The 25,180-nt window shown below is 48.7% G+C and overlaps 1 protein-coding gene across 2 annotated transcripts in view; it reads left to right on the forward strand.

The window, feature by feature from the left end:
• Positions 1–25,180, forward strand: part of LOC109881751 (zinc finger transcription factor Trps1) — a 226,975-nt gene that overhangs the window by 65,007 nt on the left and 136,788 nt on the right. For both annotated transcript variants that reach the window (XM_031795093.1, XM_031795094.1), the window contains exon 5: positions 4,063–4,711. In XM_031795093.1, the coding sequence (XP_031650953.1) occupies positions 4,063–4,711 (649 nt within the window). The remainder of the gene's footprint in view (positions 1–4,062; positions 4,712–25,180) is intronic.

The following is a 25,180-nucleotide window of genomic DNA, read 5'->3' on the forward strand; positions in this document are numbered from 1 at the left end:
TGGTCAATTTGATATATGATGATTGGAGGTTGGAGAATGCATGTGAATCATTATGATTGGTCAATTTGATATATGATGATTGGAGGTTGGAGAATGCATGTGAATCATAATGATTGGTCAATTTGATATATGATGATTGGAGGTTGGAGAATGCATGTGAGATGGCTAGAGACAGTGAGATTCATTCAATTTAAATAATATTATTGATTGAACTCGTAACTTTTTGATTGAAATAACAACTTCATCGATTTTTTTCTCAGAGTATCATCAGGAAGTGGGGACTAGGGCTGGTATATTCTGCTTCCTGTATGAGGTTTGCTTTTTCTCCAAACAGTGTTAGCCATGGGATCATAAGAAAAAAGTCTAAAGGTCTTACATGTCATTTCAGCAAGTCATGACACCCACCATCTCAGATTGTTCTGAAATCATGTAGTTAGAAACAGACAAGATTAGCATTCCTGGAACATTCATTTGATCTCTGAGAAATTAAGCTAATTGATTGAATCCAAATTGACCATTTTAATTTATTGGATTCATATAATATTCAAAAAAATATAGTACCCAAAATCAGATTTGGACCAAACTTTGTTCTGATATTGAGTAAGAAATGAAGAATCCAAAGAAATTGTGAAGAGCCACCCATGGACCCCCCACACCCCTCACCCCATGCCAATCCCACCCCAACAACAAGTACAGTGGGACAAAAAAGTATTTAGTCAGCCACCAATTCTGCAAGTTCTCCCACTTAAAAAGATGAGAGAGGCCTGTAATTTTCATCATAGGTACACTTCAACTATGACAGACAAAATGAGAAAAGAATCCTGAAAATCACATTGTAGGATTTTTTAAGAATTTATTTGCAAATTATGGTGGACCATTGACCGCTTACAGGCTAAGGAAACCAATTTGTAATTTTGGTGAACTATCCCTTTAATTATCCATTTAACGTTAAAACCCCCCCCCCAAAAAACGACCAAATTCACTGGGAATACATTACATAGGATGAAGAAACAATACTCAGAGCCGCAGCGCTGTGCTACCTGTCAGACACAGAGCACTGATACTGAATACTTGTTGTTGGGGTGGTTTGTGTCAAAATCGTAGTTCTTATGCTTTTCGAGGTGGAAGGACCCTGTATTTTAGCTTTAGCTGAGCCTTTTACAATATCTTTAGTTGATTAGGTCTGTATACGTACAGTCATGTGGAGTAGTGGTATCTCCCTGGGATCAATAAAGCACTTATTATTATTTATGTAATGAATAGCGCTATAAAAGTTTTAAATAGTATTATTTATATTATTAAATAAAGCGGGAAAACCCTGAGTATATATAAAACAGAATAATACCTACAGTGTTGACCAAGCCGGTATTCATTTCCCGATGATGTTGTCTCCCACTCTTCAAATCAAATCAAATTTTATTTGTCACATACACATGGTTAGCAGATGTTAATGCGAGTGTAGCGAAATGCTTGTGCTTCTAGTTCCGACAATGCAGTAATAACCAACAAGTAATCTAACTAACAATTTCAAAACTACTGTCTTATACACAGTGTAAGGGGATAAAGAATATGTACATAAAGATATATGAATGAGTGATGGTACAGAGCAGCATAGGCAAGATACAGTAGATGGTATCAAGTACAGTATATACATATGAGATGAGTATGTAAACAAAGTCGCATAGTTAAAGTGGCTAGTGATACATGTATTACATAAGGATGCAGTAGATGATATAGAGTACAGTATATACGTATGCATATGAGATGAATAATGTAGGGTATGTAACATTATATTAGGTAGCATTGTTTAAAGTGGCTAGTGATATATTTTACATCATTTCCCATCAATTCCCATTATTAAAGTGGCTGGAGTTGAGTCAGTGTCAGTGTCAGTGTGTTGGCAGCAGCCACTCAATGTTAGTGGTGGCTGTTTAACAGTCTGATGGCCTTGAGATAGAAGCTGTTTTTCAGTCTCTCTGTCCCAACTTTGATGCACCTGTACTGACCTCGCCTTCTGGATGATAGCGGGGTGAACAGGCAGTGGCTCGGGTGGTTGTTGTCCTTGATGATCTTTATGGCCTTCCTGTAACATCGGGTGGTGTAGGTGTCCTGGAGGGCAGGTAGTTTGCCCCCGGTGATGCGTTGTGCAGACCTCACTACCCTCTGGAGAGCCTTACGGTTGTGGGCGGAGCAGTTGCCGTAGCAGGCGGTGATGCAGCCCGCCAGGATGCTCTCGATTGTGCATCTGTAGAAGTTTGTGAGTGCTTTTGGTGACAAGCCGAATTTCTTCAGCCTCCTGAGGTTGAAGAGGCGCTGCTGCGCCTTCTTCACGATGCTGTCTGTGTGAGTGGACCAATTCAGTTTGTCTGTGATGTGTATGCTGAGGAACTTAAAACTTGCTACCCTCTCCACTACTGTTCCATCGATGTGGATAGGGGGGTGTTCCCTCTGCTGTTTCCTGAAGTCCACAATCATCTCCTTAGTTTTGTTGACGTTGAGTGTGAGGTTATTTTCCTGACACCACACTCCGAGGGCCCTCACCTCCTCCCTGTAGGCCGTCTCGTCGTTGTTGGTAATCAAGCCTACCACTGTTGTGTCGTCCGCAAACTTGATGATTGAGTTGGAGGCGTGCGTGGCCACGCAGTCGTGGGTGAACAGGGAGTACAGGAGAGGGCTCAGAACGCACCCTTGTGGGGCCCCAGTGTTGAGGATCAGCGGGGTGGAGATGTTGTTGCCTACCCTCACCACCTGGGGGCGGCCCGTCAGGAAGTCCAGTACCCAGCTGCACAGGGCGGGGTCGAGACCCAGGGTCTCGAGCTTGATGACGAGCTTGGAGGGTACTATGGTGTTGAATGCCGAGCTGTAGTCGATGAACAGCATTCTCACATAGGTATTCCTCTTGTCCAGATGGGTTAGGGCAGTGTGCAGTGTGGTTGAGATTGCATCGTCTGTGGACCTATTTGGGCGGTAATCAAATTGGAGTGGGTCTAGGGTGTCAGGTAGGGGGGAGGTGATATGGTCCTTGACTAGTCTCTCAAAGCACTTCATGATGACAGAAGTGAGTGCTACGGGGCGGTAGTCGTTTAACTCAGTTACCTTAGCTTTCTTGGGAACAGGAACAATGGTGGCCCTCTTGAAGCATGTGGGAACAGCAGACTGGTATAGGGATTGATTGAATATGTCCGTAAACACACCGGCCAGCTGGTCTGCGCATGCTCTAAGGGCGCGGCTGGGGATGCTGTCTGGGCCTGCAGCATTGCGAGGGTTAACACGTTTAAATGTCTTACTCACCTCGGCTGCAGTGAAGGAGAGTCCGCATGTTTTCGTTGCAGGCCGTGTCAGTGGCACTGTATTGTCCTCAAAGCGGGCAAACAAGTTATTTAGTCTGCCTGGGAGCAAGACATCCTGGTCCGTGACTGGGCTGGTTTTCTTCTTGTAGTCCGTGATTGACTGTAGACCCTGCCACATACCTCTTGTGTCTGAGCCGTTGAATTGAGATTCTACTTTGTCTCTGTACTGGCGCTTAGCTTGTTTGATAGCCTTGCGGAGGGAATAGCTGCACTGTTTGTATTCGGTCATGTTACCAGTCACCTTGCCCTGATTAAAAGCAGTGGTTCGCGCTCTCAGTTTCACGCGAATGCTGCCATCAATCCACGGTTTCTGGTTAGGGAATGTTTTAATCGTTGCTATGGGAACGACATCTTCAACAAACGTTCTAATGAACTCGCACACCGAATCAGCGTATTCGTCAATGTTGTTATCTGACGCAATACGAAACATCTCCCAGTCCACGTGATGGAAGCAGTCTTGGAGTGTGGAGTCAGCTTGGTCAGACCAGCGTTGAACAGACCTCAGCGTGGGAGCTTCTTTTTTTAGTTTCTGTCTGTAGGCAGGGATCAACAAAATGGAGTCGTGAGGTAGGGGCAGGGCCTTATATGCGTCGCGGAAGTTAGAGTAACAATGATCCAAGGTTTTCTCTTTCCCTCTCCCTGTCGATGCATGCTTTCTCTTTGTTAACACTGTCCCTCTTTTATTAACCCTTCGATTGTCTGCTCCCTGTAGGAGAGTCCACGGCTGTTGTCGGTGCCGCCACTGCAGCTTCACCGCCTCCGACACCTTGTCACTGCTGGATCACTTCAACACGGCCCACTGCAAAGAGACCTCCGCCTCCTCCGCCACCACCAACGGCTGCTCCGCCACAACCCCCTCCACCCTCAGCATCAAGGAGGAGAGCAAGGGCGACCTCAAGCTCTACAGCCTGGTTCCCCCAGAGAGCCGCGCCGCCGAGGCAGGGCCCGGGGCCGAAGGGGTGAAGAGCGAGGCCCTGGACGAGAAGGAGGCCCAGGGGTCCAAGGGCTGGATGGAGGCCAGAGAGGCCCAGGTCCAAGCCCACGCAGCAGGCCTTGTGTGGGTGCCTAAGGAGCGGGCCAGGGACATCCTGAGGGGTAGTCCGGCCCAGTTCCCCCAGGGCGCCCTGAGTCTACTCAACGCCGTGGCTGCCTCCCAGGAGCACCACCACCAGCAGCAGAAGGGGGTTTCAGTGAAGCTCAGGGACTCCCCAGGCCTGGTGTTCAGTCTGGGGGGGGTCGACACCAAGGCCTTCCTTCCAGGACAGACTCCCGGTGGGGCCGACAAACCTGGGCATCTGGCGCAGCAGTACTCCTCACCCACCGATGGCAAGGCCAAGGAGGAGTCCCAGTCACTCTTACGGGTAAGACAACTCTCCACTCTCTCCCCTTCCTCACCCTCTCTCCTGTCCACTACCCATCTCTATTCATGAAAAAACTGCCTGTTTTGGACTACATTGTCCTGTGTTTTAAGGGCCTACGTTCTGCTGCTGTGCTCTGCTGGAGGTCCCTGCAGTGCAGAGAGAGGCCCAAGGTGGCGGCCATTTTGAAGTCCCCGAATGATGAATGGTGGAACTCAGAGTTGTGTCATACCAGAGATCCTCTATTATGTTCTCATCCCTCACATCCCTAATGTCTCGCTCTAGTCTCCCACCATGTTTATCAATCTCCCAAAGCTGACTTTTGTCTCCCTGTACACTGTCCTCTGCTCAGCCCTAATGAGGTAAGACTGAGCCAGCAGAACAGCAGGAAGAACCGCCTCTGGTTAGTTCACCCTCTTTCTCTCTCTGAGCTCCGACCGGTCTAATTGAGATATTGTTTCCAGCCACCCTGAGACTTGCAGACACAATGATCTCTCTCACACACACGCACACACACACACACACACACACACACACACACACACACACACACACACACACACACACACACACACACACACACACACACACAGCACAGAAATTGTGTATTGAATGTCACGCAGTTTGATTTGGCTTTGGAGTTAATGTCCATCCGTTCTGGTGATGCCGACGGGTCTTTGGCTCCCTATGAACAGCCGCTTTGTGGATCTGACATCGGCATTTGACTCCCAGGCTGTCAATCAGCGGACATCAGCACATAGTTAACAACACAGCGGCCATCTTTAAGGACTCCTCCTTCACAATGACTTGGAGACTTGAGAAAACGTTGAGTCATCATCCTTCAACTCACAGACTGTGAGAGAGGAGATCACACAGATTAGCAGCAGTATCTGGCGTGTGTGTGTGTGCATGCGTTTGTGTGTGTGTGTACATATGTGTTCTGTGTTTATACGGTACACACCTGGAGATTTCATGGTAACTCAGAGGCTTCAGAATCGGGATATTTGCCACAAAATGCCAACTGGCCCCATTCAGTCATTCTTAATGAGTTTTTAAATATCTAGAAAATGGTGTTTAAAGTCAGAGATAAGACTAGTGGCTCAGGCTATTTTTGGGGCTTGTCTGTAGTCTTAAAGGTGTGGAGAGAACAGACTGCCTTAGAATTCACCATTAGTAGAAGACAAGTGCCTCACAAAGGGGCCTTTTATGAAATTTCATGCAAAGCCTTCACCAGCACAGCCATCTGACATTGAACTAGAATTGGGTTCCGTTTGAAATATCTTCTCCCCAAGGTCAGGCAATTGTATATATTTCATTGTGGACATGTTTTGTATATTTTATGTCTTCTCGAACTGTGCTAGCCAGAGTATGTGAGAGGAACTGGAGCGACGCGAGGAGCGGAGCTTACCCAATTTGACTGGAGCGAAGCGAGGAGCAGAGCTTACCCAATTTGACTGGAGCGACGCGAGTAGCGGAGCTTACCCAATTTGACTGGAGCGAAGCGAGGAGCAGAGCTTACCCAATTTGACTGGAGCGAAGCGAGGAGCGGAGCTTACCCAATTTGACTGGAGCGACGCGAGGAGCGGAGCTTACCCAATTTGACTGGAGCGAAGCGAGGAGTGGAGCTTACCCAATTTGACTGGAGCGACGCGAGGAGCGGAGCTTACCCAATTTGACTGGAGCGAAGTGAGGAGCAGAGCTTACCCAATTTGACTGGAGCGAAGCGAGGAGCAGAGCTTACCCAATTTGACTGGAGCGACGCGAGAAGCGGAGCTTACCCAATTTGACTGGAGCGACGCGAGGAGCGGAGCTTACCCAATTTGACTGGAGCGAAGCGAGGAGCAGAGCTTACCCAATTTGACTGGAGCGAAGCGAGGAGCAGAGCTTACCCAATTTGACTGGAGCGACGCGAGAAGCGGAGCTTACCCAATTTGACTGGAGCGACGCGAGGAGCGGAGCTTACCCAATTTGACTGGAGCGACGCGAGGAGCAGAGCTTACCCAATTTGACTGGAGCGAAGCGAGGAGCGGAGCTTACCCAATTTGACTGGAGCGACGCGAGGAGCGGAGCTTACCCAATTTGACTGGAGCGAAGCGAGGAGCGGAGCTTACCCAATTTGACTGGAGCGAAGCGAGGAGCAGAGCTTACCCAATTTGACTGGAGCGACGCGAGAAGCGGAGCTTACCCAATTTGACTGGAGCGACGCGAGGAGCGGAGCTTACCCAATTTGACTGGAGCGACGCGAGGAGCAGAGCTTACCCAATTTGACTGGAGCGACGCGAGGAGCGGAGCTTACCCAATTTGACTGGAGCGAAGCGAGGAGCAGAGCTTACCCAATTTGACTGGAGCGAAGCGAGGAGCAGAGCTTACCCAATTTGACTGGAGCGACGCGAGAAGCGGAGCTTACCCAATTTGACTGGAGCGACGCGAGGAGCGGAGCTTACCCAATTTGACTGGAACGACGCGAGGAGCAGAGCTTACCCAATTTGACTGGAGCGAAGCGAGGAGCGGAGCTTACCCAATTTGACTGGAGCGAAGCGAGGAGCAGAGCTTACCCAATTTGACTGTAGCGAAGCGAGGAGCAGAGCTTACCCAATTTGACTGGAGCGACGCGAGAAGCGGAGCTTACCCAATTTGACTGGAGCGACGCGAGGAGCGGAGCTTACCCAATTTGACTGGAGCGACGCGAGGAGCGGAGCTTACCCAATTTGACTGGAGCGAAGCGAGGAGCGGAGCTTACCCAATTTGACTGGAGCGAAGCGAGGAGCAGAGCTTACCCAATTTGACTGGAGCGACGCGAGGAGCGGAGCTTACCCAATTTGACTGGAGCGACGCGAGGAGCGGAGCTTACCCAATTTGACTGGAGCGAAGCGAGTAGCAGAGCTTACCCAATTTGACTGGAGCGAAGCGAGGAGCAGAGCTTACCCAATTTGACTGGAGCGAAGCGAGGAGCAGAGCTTACCCAATTTGACTGGAGCGACGCGAGGAGCGGAGCTTACCCAATTTGACTGGAGCGACGCGAGGAGCGGAGCTTACCCAATTTGACTGGAGCGACGCGAGGAGCAGAGCTTACCCAATTTGACTGGAGCAACGCGAGGAGCGGAGCTTACCCAATTTGACTGGAGCGACGCGAGGAGCGGAGCTTACCCAATTTGACTGGAGCAACGCGAGGAGCAGAGCTTACCCAATTTGACTGCAGCGACGCGAGGAGCGGAGCTTACCCAATTTGACTGGAGCGACGCGAGGAGCTGAGCTTACCCAATTTGACTGGAGCGACGCGAGGAGCGGAGCTTACCCAATTTGACTGGAGCGACGCGAGGAGCAGAGCTTACCCAATTTGACTGGAGCGACGCGAGGAGCGGAGCTTACCCAATTTGACTGGAGCGAAGCGAGTAGCAGAGCTTACCCAATTTGACTGGAGCGAAGCGAGGAGCAGAGCTTACCCAATTTGACTGGAGCGAAGCGAGGAGCAGAGCTTACCCAATTTGACTGGAGCGACGCGAGAAGCGGAGCTTACCCAATTTGACTGGAGCGACGCGAGGAGCGGAGCTTACCCAATTTGACTGGAGCGACGCGAGGAGCAGAGCTTACCCAATTTGACTGGAGCGAAGCGAGGAGCGGAGCTTACCCAATTTGACTGGAGCGAAGCGAGGAGCAGAGCTTACCCAATTTGACTGGAGAAACGCGAGGAGCGGAGCTTACCCAATTTGACTGGAGCGACGCGAGGAGCGGACCTTACCCAATTTGACTGGAGCAACGCGAGGAGCAGAGCTTACCCAATTTGACTGCAGCGACGCGAGGAGCGGAGCTTACCCAATTTGACTGGAGCGACGGGAGGAGCTGAGCTTACCCAATTTGACTGGAGCGACGGGAGGAGCGAAGCTTACCCAATTTGACTGGAGCGACGCGAGGAGCAGAGCTTACCCAATTTGACTGGAGCGACGCGAGGAGCGGAGCTTACCCAATTTGACTGGAGCGAAGCGAGTAGCAGAGCTTACCCAATTTGACTGGAGCGAAGCGAGGAGCAGAGCTTACCCAATTTGACTGGAGCGAAGTGAGGAGCAGAGCTTACCCAATTTGACTGGAGCGAAGCGAGGAGCGGAGCTTACCCAATTTGACTGGAGCGACGCGAGGAGCGGAGCTTACCCAATTTGACTGGAGCGACTCGAGTAGCGGAGCTTACCCAATTTGACTGGAGCGACGCGAGGAGCGGAGCTTACCCAATTTGACTGGAGCGAAGCGAGTAGCAGAGCTTACCCAATTTGACTGGAGCGAAGCGAGGAGCAGAGCTTACCCAATTTGACTGGAGCGAAGTGAGGAGCAGAGCTTACCCAATTTGACTGGAGCGAAGCGAGGAGCAGAGCTTACCCAATTTGACTGGAGCGAAGTGAGGAGCAGAGCTTACCCAATTTGACTGGAGCGAAGCGAGGAGCGGAGCTTACCCAATTTGACTGGAGCGACGCGAGGAGCGGAGCTTACCCAATTTGACTGGAGCGACTCGAGTAGCGGAACTTACCCAATTTGACTGGAGCAACGCGAGGAGCAGAGCTTACCCAATTCGACTGGAGCAACGCGAGGAGCAGAGCTTACCCAATTTGACTGGAGCGACGCGAGGAGCGGAGCTTACCCAATTTGACTGGAGCAACGCGAGGAGCAGAGCTTACCCAATTTGACTGGAGCGACGCGAGGAGCGGAGCTTACCCAATTTGACTGGAGCGACGCCAGGAGCAGAGCTTACCCAATTTGACTGGAGTGACGCGAGGAGCGGAGCTTACCCAATTTGACTGGAGCGAAGCGAGGAGCGGAGCTTACCCAATTTGACTGGAGCGAAGCGAGGAGCGGAGGTTACCCAATTTGACTGGAGCGACGCGAGGAGCGGAGCTTACCCAATTTGACTGGAGCGACGCCAGGAGCAGAGCTTACCCAATTTGACTGGAGTGACGCGAGGAGCGGAGCTTACCCAATTTGACTGGAGCGAAGCGAGGAGCGGAGCTTACCCAATTTGACTGGAGCGAAGCGAGGAGCGGAGGTTACCCAATTTGACTGGAGCGAAGCGAGGAGCGGAGCTTACCCAATTTGAATGGAGCGTGGAGCTTCGGCCATCTCACCCCCTCCAATATTGCTCTGTTAGTTTTTCAGTAGCGCTCACTTCACGAGCTCAGGGCATCCCCGGCCCAGCATGCATCTGTAGTCTACATCAAATTCAAATCAAATTTATTTATATAGCTCTTCGTACATCAGCTGATATCTCAAAGTGCTGTACAGAAACCCAGCCTAAAACACCAAACATCAAGCAATGCAGGTGTAGAAGCACGGTGGCTAGGAAAAACTCCCTAGAAAGGCCAATACCTAGGAAGAAACCTAGAGAGGAACCAGGCTATGTGGGGTGGCCAGTCCTCTTCTGGCTGTGCCGGGTGGAGATTATAACAGAACATGGCCAAGATGTTCAAATGTTCATAAATGACCAGCATGGTCGAATAATAATAAGGCAGAACAGTTGAAACTAGAGCAGCAGCACAGTCAGGTGGAAGTTGAAACTGGAGCAGCAGCATGGCCAGGTGGACTGGGGACAGCAAGGAGTCATCATGTCAGGTAGTCCTGGGGCATGGTCCTAGGGCTCAGGTCCTCCGAGAGAGAGAAAGAAAGAGAGAAGGAGAGAATTAGAGAACGCACACTTAGATTCACACAGGACACCGAATAGGACAGGAGAAGTACTCCAGATATAACAAACTGACCCCAGCCCCCCGACACATAAACTACTGCAGCATAAATACTGGAGGCTGAGACAGGAGTGCTACTGTGTGCTACTATAGCCCCTTGCTTTAGCTACTGTCTTGCAGTTCGCTAAATCTTTTCATAAAGAAACTGATAAAACACACAGGTGCTAAAACAAGGTGACTTACAAAGATGAGAACCAAGAGAGGGAGTGCAGTGATGTATTATCCACAACTAAAGAATCATTGTGGAATCTGAAATGACACATATCCCCAAAGCATGATGGTGTACTTACTACGTGCACATGATAAAAGAAAGGAACGAGGTGGGTAGCTAATTAAGGACTACCTCTAGAAAAGTGAAATAACAACTATGCATCTCTGCGCCGCCTGGCAAGAGTGGCCTAAAGGGTGTTTAGCATCCCCAGTGGCTCGGCAAGTGTGGGGAGGATATTCCCCGCTGCTGGCCGGCTCTCCAGACACCATCACATGAGCCTGAAGCCACAGACTGGACAAACTCATGTTTCTAAAAATGAATTCAAAGACACCAATAAGTCATTTTTTATTTCATTTATATTTCATTCTAAGTAGGCTAAGTCACAGCCTGTATGCACAATTTATAGACTATAATGTTTTAATACAAAGAAATGTTGTTTAAATGCTGAGGGCCTAATGTCCCTGACTAATGTCCCTGTCACACTCACAATGTGTTTATTTGTAGGCTCCTGACCTATTGAGAGTGTTTATATGCTGTTTAATATGACATGTAGCCTATTTAAAATGGTGATCTTCTTACATTCACCTTTTTCATGTTTATTCAAATAATTTTCATTCAAATCATATGGTTTGTTTTCAATACGAAATGGTAGGTCCAGGTAGTCACAACAATAGATGGATTGTTGGTTAAATAGTGATTTTAATGATTGGAGTGAGTTTGTAGCAGCATTTTCATCCACTCAACTCCTGGTGCGTTCACTTTGAGCTGGACTGGACTGAGGGAGGATGTGGTGGCGGGTTATCCCACAAAGCTCTGGCATCATTTCCTGCTCCCATCTGCTGTGCTTCACCCACGTTTCAATCAACCTCAATGACACAGAACATTGAGAAACTGTTTGCTACCCGTGGGGACCACAGCACTTCCTGTGAGCTCTCCATCCAGAATGCATCATTGTCTGATGTATTAAAAAAAAGCACATTTTGTCCCTCAACACCAGAACTGGACTGTGTGGATATGAATAATGTGTTTTTGTGTGTTTTTCCAGTCTCTCTAAGTCTATCTTGGCTGTCTTTGGCATTTCTCTTTTTCTTTGTTGTCTATCTGGATAGTTCTGGATTGGGGAGACATTAGTAGCCCTGGCAGACGCCGGGCTCGGGTGTGGCAAGGTTGTGCAGCGTGGTTAAGTCATTATCTAAGGCGTGTCGACGCAGTGTGTGAAAGGATCAGGGCGGGGGTGGAGATTAGACCATAACCTTAAGGAAATGTTGAATAATAATTTTTCGTGACAGCTCAGGCTTAAAGGGACTCAGAAAGGCTCTGGGGTTTCTAGCATTGATCGACAATATTATTTGAGTTACCATGACTTAGTTTATGAGTCATCGATCGCCTAGAATTTTTACCTAGGGCAAGGCAAAGTTTTTTTTCAAAGCATAAGAACCAGGTTTGTACTCAGCCTCACAAAGTTTAATACTCTCCTTTGTCAAATTCCCTTCATATTCTCAGGTTTTAACCCGTGACATGGGTTGCTCTGTCTCAACGTTAGTTACAGTTGACAGATTTTATTATTTGGGGGAGATACGTCATGAGAGTGAAGAGGAGGAGGGATTTTAATTGGTGAAAAAGTGTTTATCTTTTTTTTTTCAAAAAGCCACATCAGCACCACAATTAATACTTACATGATTGCATTTCCAATTACATCATTCCTTGCCATAAATTATAAATGCATCACTATGACATCAATACTTTTATCACTAATCTGGATAATTTATCCCAGTTGCCTTTCTTCTTTGACGAGCTGAACCACAACGACAATTAAACTCTGGTGGCCTTTTGGATGTGTAAAGTTTACTACAAGCTCTACACAGACGCAAGATTCGGAGCATTGCGATGGCGTTTTTTCATCACAAAAGGGCGGCTCCTTGTGATACGCTCTAGCATTTTACATACTTTTTTACTACCCGGAATATTGAACCAATCCGTATAATTCCTGTCGCGGGGGCAGTTATGTCGCTTGGTTCCTTTGTCTGATCTATAGGCTATTCATCGAAGTAGCCTATTTTGCATTGATAACCAAATATAATCGTAGTGACATTTCAAACAGTAACCCGAACAACAAGATTCCACCCAAAAAGGTATTTTGTTTAGAAGTAATAACTAGTGATTCCAGGCGATTGTGAAATGGTAGACGCTACTGTAGCCAACTAGCTAGCCAGGTGTTTTTTTTATCTGTGACCAAAACATGATGACAGATTTTTTTGCTGATGTTAATAAATACACAAGCAGCATATTAAACTGGGATAATGTTGTAGTTTACACTGGCAAGTAGAACAATATTGGCCAGGTCCTATTTTTTAAATTATAAATATGATTATTTCACATTGAGATGTGGGAAGCTAAAAACGCTAGCTAACTTGCCAAGCTGCCAGCTAGCTACTACAAGCAAAAGGGAAGGCAAGTCTTCCTTGCTTTCACAAAATTACAAGACAAAAACTAAAAATGTTTCTACCGCCACCTTGTGGGTGGGAGTGGGACTGGCGCTACTCCAAAAACCAAACTCCACCCCTGTGCACGCACATAGATCAATGGAGTGAAGCTTGTAGTTACCTTAACAGGAAGACAGAGAGAAATGTATGTGTTTGTCTGTCTGTCTGTCCACTGCACTTTCTTTTCAACCACAATGGCAAATCCTCTGGAGTAGTCCACTGAAGAGTATTCTATTCTATTGAATTCTCACACATGTCAGTCAGTGCAACCTAAAGCCCTATGCTGTTACCACTGTGTGGCCTTCTCCTTTCTCCTCTCATGACAGTCATAGCCCGCAGGCTCTCTATGTAAAGGCTGTGCCAGTAACAGATAGAGAGTCCTGACTCCCAGCTTCCCCCTGTCTTAATGAGACTCTGGTCTGCCACACTCACCCCCCCCCCACACACACACACACCCACCCACACACCCACCCACACACCCACACTCACACACACACGCACACACGCACTCGCACACACCCACCCACACACCCACACTCACACACACACGCACACACACGCACGCACGCACTCACACACACACACACCCACACCCACGCACTCACACACACACACACGCACACACCCACACACACACACCCACGCACTCACACATACCCACTCACACACACACACACGCACACACACGCAAACACACAAACCCACGCACTCACACACACCTACCCACCCACCCACCCACACACACATACCCACGCACTCACGCACTCCCACCCACCCACGCACTCACACACACACACGCACGCACTCTCACACCCACACACACACCCACCCACGCACTCACACACACACACACACCCACCCACACACACACATACCCACGCACTCACACACTCCCATCCACCCACACACACACCCACCCACTCACACACACGCACACACGCACGCACGCACGCACCCACACACACCCACGCACTCACACACACACCCACCCACACACACCTACACACTCACACACACACGCACACACACACGCAAACACACAAACCCACCCACACACACACCCACGCACTCACACACACACCCACCCACCCACACACACACACAAATACCCACGCACTCAGGCATTCCCACCCACCCACACACACACACACACACACACGCACACTCACACCCCCACACACACACACACACACACACACACACACATACCCACGCACGCACGCACGCACTCACACACACACACATACCCACCCACACACACACCCACCCACCCACACACGCACATACACACACACACAGGTGTGTGCAAACATACAGACACACACACAAACACACACAGGTGTGTGAAAACATACATATACACAGACACACACACACCGCTAAACAAGCCCCCGTGAAGCCTCAACATCTCCCTGAGGTATGGAGATCACACACCGTGACACTCAGCTCCCAGCTTCCATCAGTAGTAGCGATGCAGAGGCGGCTGGTGGCTAGCCATGGCACAGACCTGTAATGGCTTGATCTGGTGTCTGTGCTAAGTAGCAGTTTGTGCTTCTCTCTCTCTCTCTCTCTCTCTCTCTCTCTCTCTCACTCTCATTCTCACTCTCTCTCACTCTCTCACACTCTCACACTCTCTCACAGTCTCTCACTCTCTCGCTCGCTCTCTCTCACTCTCTCTCACTCTCTCCCACTCTCTCTCACTCTCTCACTGGTGTTTAACAATTAACCCCAACCAACAGAACATTGCATGTTTGTGTGTGTGGGGGGGAGTGTAAAGCTGCTGACCTAAGACCATGGTCAGGTCACAGTAATGATGATGGGAGGACAGAGATGGAGATGATGATGATGATGATGATGATGATAATGATAATGATGTGGGGACAGATATGGAGTTAGCTAGCTGCTGTGCGTTTTGGCTTGTGTTCACCAAACATTTTCTCTCTATTCTTACAGCATGGATGACTAATATTGTTATCAGTGTTGTTGCACTATTAAAGCCCCCATGCAGTCGTTCTATTAAAATTGTTTTAATTATCTCTTTATGTCTAATAAATAACTGACGTGTTTTATTTACTTAAAATAACTCCACAATATATATTTTTTTAAATATTTGGCCCTTGAAATGCTCTGTCTGAGCGTGTGGGCGTTAAGATATTTACATAAACAGCCCTGATTGGCTGATAGGATGGTCTAGAGCCCACTCCCTTACCCAGATGAACAGTCATTGGTCTATTATAATAGGATCACATTGTGACGTCATGATGTGGCCAATAGTTCTTTCCCAACTGAACATGCTTCAAACAGCCCGTACACAAACATGTCAACAGTGTTATTTCAACCTCATAGTGTGGAACTATCACAGAAAAACAGGAATATTCCGTTTTTTGAAAACTTCTCTAAACTAGTTGAAAGGCACACCTGTGTTGGTCTCCAGGGGTGAAATATCCCTCTCACTTTTATAAAAAACTTATCTTGAATACCGCGGAGGTAGAGGATAGCATTAAAGTAATGCTTTTGTGTCAGGGATGTACTCTAAATGTGTTTGATCCAGCCCATTCCAATCCTGCCGTAGGCCATTCCTCCACACAGTTTATTTGATTCAGTTCTGTTGTTAGATTCTCTCAATATCCCAGTGGCATAGGCAAAGACTAGAGGGGTTCTTCTCAAGTTCATCAATAATTCCTTTAGACAGAGACAGGGCTTCAATAGGCAGATAGGGAGGTGTGTGTGTGTGTGTGTGTGTGTGCGCGTGTGTGTGCGTGTGTGTGTGTGGTAAGTTGAAGCTGTAATAATCACTGGGGCTATGGGGTCTCCAGTTTGACCCCTGGTGTCGTAGACAACACGAGGGGAGCGGTGTCTGGTTTAAGGGCTATTGAGAGGAGTTTGGGGAGTTGAAGTTCCCACTCAGTAAAGAGGCTCAGGAGGATAGAATAAAACATTTACAAAATAAATGAAAAAATTGGCTAGCATATTAGTCCAGAGATTCTAAACCAGACGAGTGGGGAGAAAAGGTTTTGGAGGCACAAACATCCTGGTGTTTTCACTTATTTCCCCTTTTGTTGACAGAGGAGAGTGGAGCAGGGAGTTCTAATGTCATCTAATGGCCTAACTGAACCTGAGTAATGAAAGCTGTTTCTGATCTGGCTTTTAGTGGGGGAGGGAGGGATGGAGAGAGAAGGGAGAGGGAGGGAGGGATGGAGAGAGAAGGGAGAGGGAGGGATGGAGAGAGAAGGGGGAGGGAGGGAGGGATGGAGAGAGAAGGGGGAGGGAGGGAGGGATGGAGAGAGAAGGGGGAGGGAGGGAGGGATGGAGAGAGAAGGGGGAGGGATGGAGGGAATGGAGAGAGAAGGGGGAGGGAGGGAGGGATGGAGAGAGAAGGGGGAGGGAGGGATGGAGAGAGAAGGGGGAGGGATGGAGGGAATGGAGAGAGAAGGGGGAGGGATGGAGAGAGAAGGGGGGGAGGGATGAAGAGAGAGGGGGAGGGAGGGAGGGATGAAGAGAGAAGGGGGAGGGAGGGAGGGATGAAGAGAGAGAAGGGGGGGAGGGGTGGAGAGAGAAGGGGGAGGGAGGGATATAGAGAGAGAGAAGGGGGAGGGAGGGATGGAGAGAGAGAAGGGGTAGGGAGGGATGGATGGAGAGAGAGAGAAGGGGGAGGGAGGGATGGAGAGAGAGAAGGGGTAGGGAGGGATGGATGGAGAGAGAGAGAAGGGGGAGGGAGGGATGGAGAGAGAGAAGAGGGAGAAGAGGGAGAGAGAAGAGGAAGAGGGAGAGAGAGTGTTTATTGGTTTATTATGATCCCCATTAGCTTTTGCAGAAGCAGCAGCTATTCTTCCTGGGGTCCACAAAAAAGGTGGAGGTAGAGAGAGAACAGTAGTAGATGGTGGAGGTAGAGAGAGAACAGTAGTAGATGGTGGAGGTAGAGAGAGAACAGTAGTAGATGGTGGAGGTAGAGAGAGAACAGTAGTAGATGGTGGAGGTAGAGAGAGAACAGTAGTAGATGGTGGAGGTAGAGAGAGAACAGTAGTAGATGGTGGAGGTAGAGAGAGAACAGTAGTAGATGGTGGAGGTAGAGAGAGAACAGTAGTAGATGGTGGAGGTAGAGAGAGAACAGTAGTAGATGGAGGAGGTAGAGAGAGAACAGTAGTAGATGGTGGAGGTAGAGAGAGAACAGTAGTAGATGGTGGAGGTAGAGAGAGAACAGTAGTAGATGGAGGAGGTAGAGAGAGAACAGTAGTAGATGGAGGAGGTAGAGAGAGAACAGTAGTAGATGGAGGAGGTAGAGAGAGAACAGTAGTAGATGGTGGAGGTAGAGAGAGAACAGTAGTAGATGGTGGAGGTAGAGAGAGAACAGTAGTAGATGGAGGAGGTAGAGAGAGAACAGTAGTAGATGGAGGAGGTAGAGAGAGAACAGTAGTAGATGGTGGAGGTAGAGAGAGAACAGTAGTAGATGGTGGAGGTAGAGAGAGAACAGTAGTAGATGGAGGAGGTAGAGAGAGAACAGCAGTAGATGGTGGAGGTAGAGAGATAACAGTAGTAGATGGTGGAGGTAGAGAGAGAACAGCAGTAGATGGTGGAGGTAGAGAGAGAACAGCAGTAGATGGAGGAGGTAGAGAGAGAACAGCAGTAGATGGTGGAGGTAGAGAGAGAACAGCAGTAGATGGAGGAGGTAGAGAGAGAACAGCAGTAGATGGAGGAGGTAGAGAGAGAACAGCAGTAGATGGAGGAGGTAGAGAGAGAACAGCAGTAGATGGTGGAGGTAGAGAGAGAACAGTAGTAGATGGAGGAGGTAGAGAGAGAACAGCAGTAGATGGTGGAGGTAGAGAGAGAACAGCAGTAGATGGAGGAGGTAGAGAGGGGGTGGGTTGAACAAACATACCAACATCAACCAGCTGTGCTCCACAACACCTGAAGGCACACAGCAGCTAAGTAGCTTAACAACTCCTCAATACGTTTGGAAAAGTTTCTCACCATGTCAGACATGCCTTCAGGACCCAGCAGCTGTTAGTATAGTTAACCTTGTCTGTTGACAGACATAACCTGTTCTGCTGGTTAGGAATGTCTGTATGCACTGAACGTCTACAGAGATGCTATGACAATGAATGTGTCATTGGGTTAGCATTTCAAATATTGTTAATAAGTCATGTTGTCCCTGTGAATGCAGGGAGATTATGAGGATGGTAAAGAGTTAGTGTTCACCATTGTTGCTGTGAGGCGAATCAGAGGGCACAGGGAGTGGATCACAGCGGTGAAGAGTGGTGCAGGTCAGGGGAGTGGTGCAGTCAGGGGAGTGGTGCAGGTCAGGGAAGTGGTGCAGGTCAGGGGAGTGGTGCAGGTCAGGGGAGTGGTGCAGGTGATGGGAGTTGTGCAGGTCAGGGGAGTGGTGCAGGTAGAGGAGGTGGTGCAGGTCAGGGGAGTGGTGCAGGTCAGGGGAGTGGTGCAGGTAGAGGAGTTGGTGCAGGTCAGGGGAGTTGTGCAGGTCAGGGGAGTGGTGCAGGTCAATGGAGTGGTGCAGGTCAGGGGAATGGTGCAGGTCAGGGGAGTGGTGCAGGTAAGGGGAGTGGTGCAGGTCAGGGGAGTGGTGCAGGTCAGGGGAGTGGTGCAGGTAGAGGAGGTGGTGCAGGTGAGGGGAGTGGTGCAGGTCAGGGGAGTGGTGCAGGTAGAGGGGGTGGTGCAGGTCAGGGGAGTGGTGCAGGTCAGGGGAGTGGTGCAGGTCAATGGAGTGGTGCAGGTCAGGGGAATGGTGCAGGTCAGGGGAGTGGTGCTGGTCATGGGAGTGGTGCGGGTCAGGGGAGTGGTGCAGGTCAGGGGAATGGTGCAGGTAAGGGGAGTGGTGCAGGTAAGGGGAGTGGTGCAGGTCAGGGGAGTGGTGCAGGTCAGGGGAGTGGTGCAGGTAGAGGAGGTGGTGCAGGTGAGGGGAGTGGTGCAGTTCAGGGGAGTGGTGCAGGTAGAGGGGGTGGTGCAGGTCAGGGGAGTGGTGCAGGTCAGGGGAGTGGTGCAGGTCAATGGAGTGGTGCAGGTCAGGGGAATGGTGCAGGTCAGGGGAGTGGTGCGGGTCATGGGAGTGGTGCAGGTCAGGGGAGTGGTGCAGGTCAGGGGAATGGTGCAGGTAAGGGGAGTGGTGCAGGTCAGGGGAGTGGTGCAGGAGAGGGGAGTGGTGCAGGTAGAGGGGGTGGTGCAGGTCAGGGGAGTGGTGCAGGTCAGGGGAGTGGTGCAGGTCAATGGAGTGGTGCAGGTCAGGGGAATGGTGCAGGTCAGGGGAGTGGTGCAGGTCAGGGGAATGGTGCGGGTCATGGGAGTGGTGCAGGTCAGAGGAGTGGTGCAGGTCAGGGGAATGGTGCAGGTAAGGGGAGTGGTGCAGGTGTGGGGAGTGGTGCAGGAGAGGGGAGTGGTGCAGGTCAGTGAAGTGGTTCAGGTCAGGGGAGTGGTGCAGGTCAGGGGAGTGGTGCAGGTCAGGGGAGTGGTGCAGGTCAGGGGAATGTGCCGGTAGAGGGGATGGTGCAGGAGAGGGGAGTGGTGCAGGTCAGTGAAGTGGTTCAGGTCAGGGGAGTGGTGCAGGTCAGGGGAGTGGTGCAGGTCAGGGGAGTGGTGCAGGTCAGGGGAATGTGCCGGTAAGGGGAGTGGTGCAGGTCATGGGAGTGGTGCAGGTGGAGGGGGTGGTGCAAGTGAGGGGAGTGGTGCAGGTCAGGGGAGTGGTGCAGGTCAGAGAAGTGGTTCAGGTCAGGGGAATGGTGCAGGTAAGGGGAGTGGTGCAAGTCAGGGGAGTGGTGCAGGTAATGGGAGTGGTGCAGGTCATGTTAGAGGTGCAGGTCGGGAGTGGTGCAGGTGAGGGGAGTGGTGCAGGTCATGAGAGTGGTGTAGGTCAGGGTAGTGCTGCAGGTGAGGGGAGTGATGCAGGTCAGGGAAGTGCTGCACGTCAGGGGAGTGCTGCAGGTAAATCCCTCCTGTCTACAGGACTAACTGAGACCAGTGATGAACCTCCTCCCATCATTATGAATACAACACCTGGCCACTAATGAACCTCCTCCCATCATTATGAATACAACACTTTGCCACTAATGAACCTCCTCCCATCATTATGAATACAACACCTGGCCACTAATGAACCTCCTCCCATCATTATGAATACAACACCTGGCCACTAATGAACCTCCTCCCATCATTATGAATGCAACACCTGGCCACTAATGAACCTCCTCCCATCATTATGAATAAAACACTTGGCCACTAATGAACCTCCTCCCATCATTATGAATACAACACTTGGCCACTAATGAACCTTCTCCCATCATTATGAATACAACACCTGGCCACTAATGAACCTCCTCCCATCATTATGAATACAACACCTGGCCACTAATGAACCTCCTCCCATCATTATAAATACAACACCTGGCCACTAATGAACCTCCTCCCATCATTATGAATAAAACACTTGGCCACTAATGAACCTCCTCCCATCATTATGAATACAACACCTGGCCACTAATGAACCTCCTCCCATCATTATGAATACAACACCTGGCCACTAATGAACCTCCTCCCATCATTATGAATATAACACCTGGCCACTAATGAACCTCCTCCCATCATTATGAATACAACACCTGGCCACTAATGAACCTCCTCCCATCATTATGAATACAAAACCTGGCCAATAAACCTCCTCCCATCATTATGAATAAAACACCTGGCCACTAATGAACCTCCTCCCATCATTATGAATACAACACCTGGCCACTAATGAACCTCCTCCCATCATTATGAATACAACACCTGGCCACTAATGAACCTCCTCCCATCATTATGAATACAAAACCTGGCCAATAAACCTCCTCCCATCATTATGAATAAAACACTTGGCCACTAATGAACCTCCTCCCATCATTATGAATACAACACCTGGCCACTAATGAACCTCCTCCCATCATTATGAATACAACACCTGGCCACTAATGAACCTCCTCCCATCATTATGAATACAACACCTGGCCACTAATGAACCTCCTCCCATCATTATGAATACAACACCTGGGCACTAATGAACCTCCTCCCATCATTATGAATACAAAACCTGGCCAATAAACCTCCTCCCATCATTATGAATAAAACACCTGGCCACTAATGAACCTCCTCCCATCATTATGAATACAACACCTGGCCACTAATGAACCTCCTCCCATCATTATGAATACAAAACCTGGCCAATAAACCTCCTCCCATCATTATGAATAAAACACTTGGCCACTAATGAACCTCCTCCCATCATTATGAATACAACACCTGGCCACTAATGAACCTCCTCCCATCATTATGAATACAACACCTGGCCACTAATGAACCTCCTCCCATCATTATGAATACAACACCTGGCCACTAATGAACCTCCTCCCATCATTATGAATGCCACACCTGGCCACTAATGAACCTCCTCCCATCATTATGAATACAACACCTGGCCACTAATGAACCTCCTCCCATCATTATGAATACAACACATGGCCACTAATGAACCTCCTCCCATCTTTATGAATACAACGCCTGGCCACTAATGAACCTCCTCCCATCATTATGAATACAACACCTGGCCACTAATGAACCTCCTCCCATCATTATGAATACAACACCTGGCCACTAATGAACCTCCTCCCATCATTTCATAGTGCAAGTGATAAGTGCAATTAGTACAACATTTGTTAAGTTGCAGAATTGCATTTGGAATAAAATAGCCCATTTAAAAAATAAATAATTTGACCTGAGGTAGTGTGTATCTGCGTCCAGAGGGAAGGAGCTGCTCTGACCAGGTAGAGAGATGGAGGGCTCTGACCAGGTAGAGAGATGGCGGGCTCTGCCCAGGTAGAGAGATGGAGGGCTCTGCCCAGGTAGAGAGATGGAGGGCTCTGCCCAGGTAGAGAGATGGAGGGCTCTGCCCAGGTAGAGAGATGGAGGGCTCTGTCCAGGTAGAGAGATTGAGGGTTCTGCCCAGGTAGAGAGATGGAGGGCTCTGCCCAGGTAGAGAGATGGAGGGCTCTGCCCTGGTAGAGAGATGGAGGGCTCTGTCCAGGTAGAGAGATGGAGGGCTCTGCCCAGGTAGAGAGATGGAGGGCTCTGCCCAGGTAGAGAGATGGAGGGCTCTAACCAGGTAGAGAGATGGAGGGCTCTGCCCAGGTAGAGAGATGCATATTTGATCAGGTGGTGCCCTGGGAACCGGCTGTTTCCTATCATTAACTTTATATGCAAACTTAAAAGGTTAGTTCATCAGTACTTCTAATTCACTGCATCGCTTGGACTTTCTAGGGCTGCGTTCAGTGAAATACTTTTGACCAGGCCCCATATGGAATAGGGTTCCATTTTGGACGCAACCCTATAGTGTTGTCTATGTACCTAGAGAGTGTGTGGCTTTTCCGAATACTGTTGATTTCAATTGGTAGTTACAGTCTTGTCCCATCACTGCAACTCCCATACTGACTCGGGAGAGGCAAAGGCCGAGAGCCATGTGTCCTCCGAAACACGTCCCTGCCAAGCCACACTGCTCGCTTAACCTGGAAGCCAGCTGAACCAATGTATCGGAGGAAACACCATAGAACTGCCGACCGTGTGCATGCGCCCACCCCGCCACAGGAGTGGCTAGATCGCAATGGACAATGCTGGGCCGATTGTGCGCTGCCTCATGTGTCTCCCGGTCGCAGCCGGCTGCGACACAGCCCGGGATAGAACCCGCGTCTGTAGTGACGGCACAAGCACTTCGATGCAGTGCCTTAGACTGCTGTGCCACTCAGGAGGCTTCTATTTTCTGAATACTGTTGACTTCACACGTATAGACTTTTAGGTAGATGTAGCCTTGTCGTTTTGTCCTGTTGTATTGCAACAGGTCCTGCCACTATAAAGTAAGGCCATACGTCCTTTGGGGTTGATAACAATAAAACAATAACAATGTTAGAAACAATTCATGTGAAGGCAACACAAGTTTTGATTCTTCCTCCATGTAAAAAGGTGTTCCACATTTTTCATTATAGCTGTTATATTGGTGGTTTTCAAAGCGTGGCTGTATTGCCTTTTAGGTTAGCACTTTAGCGCTTCACTCCTTCTGCACTGCTTTATGCTAGAGGCTTGATCTGTTCTGCACTGCTTTATGCTAGAGGCTTGATCTGTTCTGCACTGCTTTATGTTAGAGGCTTGATCTGTTCTGCACTGCTTTATGTTAGAGGCTTGATCTGTTCTGCACTGCTTTATGTTAGAGGCTTGATCTGTTCTGCACTGCTTTATGCTAGAGGCTTGATCTGTTCTGCACTGCTTTATGTTAGAGGCTTGATCTGTTCTGCACTGCTTTATGTTAGAGGCTTGATCTGTTCTGCACTGCTTTATGCGAGAGGCTTGATCTGTTCTGCACTGCTTTATGCTAGAGGCTTGATCTGTTCTGCACTGCTTTATGCTAGAGGCTTGATCTGTTCTGCACTGCTTTATGTTAGAGGCTTGATCTGTTCTGCACTGCTTTATGCGAGAGGCTTGATCTGTTCTGCACTGCTTTATGCTAGAGGCTTGATCTGTTCTGCACTGCTTTATGTTAGAGGCTTGATCTGTTCTGCACTGCTTTATGTTAGAGGCTTGATCTGTTCTGCACTGCTTTATGTTAGAGGCTTGATCTGTTCTGCACTGCTTTATGTTAGAGGCTTGATCTGTTCTGCACTGCTTTATGTTAGAGGCTTGATCTGTTCTGCACTGCTTTATGTTAGAGGCTTGATCTGTTCTGCACTGCTTTATGTTAGAGGCTTGATCTATTCTGCACTGCTTTATGTTAGAGGCTTGATCTGTTCTGCACTGCTTTATGTTAGAGGCTTGATCTGTTCTGCACTGCTTTATGCTAGAGGCTTGATCTGTTCTGCACTGCTTTATGTTAGAGGCTTGATCTGTTCTGCACTGCTTTATGCTAGAGGCTTGATCTGTTCTGCACTGGTTTATGTTAGAGGCTTGATCTGTTCTGCACTGCTTTATGTTAGAGGCTTGATCTGTTCTGCACTGCTTTATGCTAGAGGCTTGATCTGTTCTGCACTGCTTTATGCGAGAGGCTTGATCTGTTCTGCACTGCTTTATGCTAGAGGCTTGATCTGTTCTGCACTGCTTTATGTTAGAGGCTTGATCTGTTCTGCACTGCTTTATGCGAGAGGCTTGATCTGTTCTGCACTGCTTTATGCGAGAGGCTTGATCTGTTCTGCACTGCTTTATGCTAGAGGCTTGATCTGTTCTGCACTGCTTTATGTTAGAGGCTTGATCTGTTCTGCACTGCTTTATGCTAGAGGCTTGATCTGTTCTGCACTGCTTTATGTTAGAGGCTTGATCTGTTCTGCACTGCTTTATGCTAGAGGCTTGTTCTGTTCTGCACTGCTTTATGCTAGAGGCTTGATCTGTTCTGCACTGCTTTATGCTAGAGGCTTGTTCTGTTCTGCACTGCTTTATGCTAGAGGCTTGATCTGTTCTGCACTGCTTTATGCTAGAGGCTTGTTCTGTTCTGCACTGCTTTATGCTAGAGGCTTGATCTGTTCTGCACTGCTTTATGTTAGAGGCTTGATCTGTTCTGCACTGCTTTATGCTAGAGGCTTGATCTGTTCTGCACTGCTTTATGCTAGAGGCTTGTTCGGTTATTTGAATTATATTTTAAAGGTATTTTACTCTGAGCATTAAATTAGTTTAAAAGGGGCAAATTAAATTCATTAACCCTGTCATGGTTTACATTTCCTCACGCTGAGTCTAATTATATTCAGTGACAGCTGTTTGGATACGTCTCCACTGTAGGTTGCTGTGACTGTAATGTATTGAGTTACTCTTGGAATCTCTTATTAATATATTTCATTTTCTTTCTGTTTTTGTCTCATGCCGTTTCCTTTTTTAAAAATCTTTCAATCTCTGGCTGTAGTTTTGACCCGAGTGACAATTATATTTCTCCCCTTTCCTCCTCTGAAGCAGTGGAACAATAGTCATGGAAGACGCCATTTCTTCTTCAAGAGAGAGAAAGAGAGAGAAAATAACAGGATCATAGGATAAATCACCTTTTTTGCCTGATCAT

The sequence above is a fragment of the Oncorhynchus kisutch genome, linkage group LG17 (assembly GCF_002021735.2).
Source record: "Oncorhynchus kisutch isolate 150728-3 linkage group LG17, Okis_V2, whole genome shotgun sequence".
Classification (NCBI taxonomy): Eukaryota; Metazoa; Chordata; class Actinopteri; order Salmoniformes; family Salmonidae; genus Oncorhynchus; species Oncorhynchus kisutch.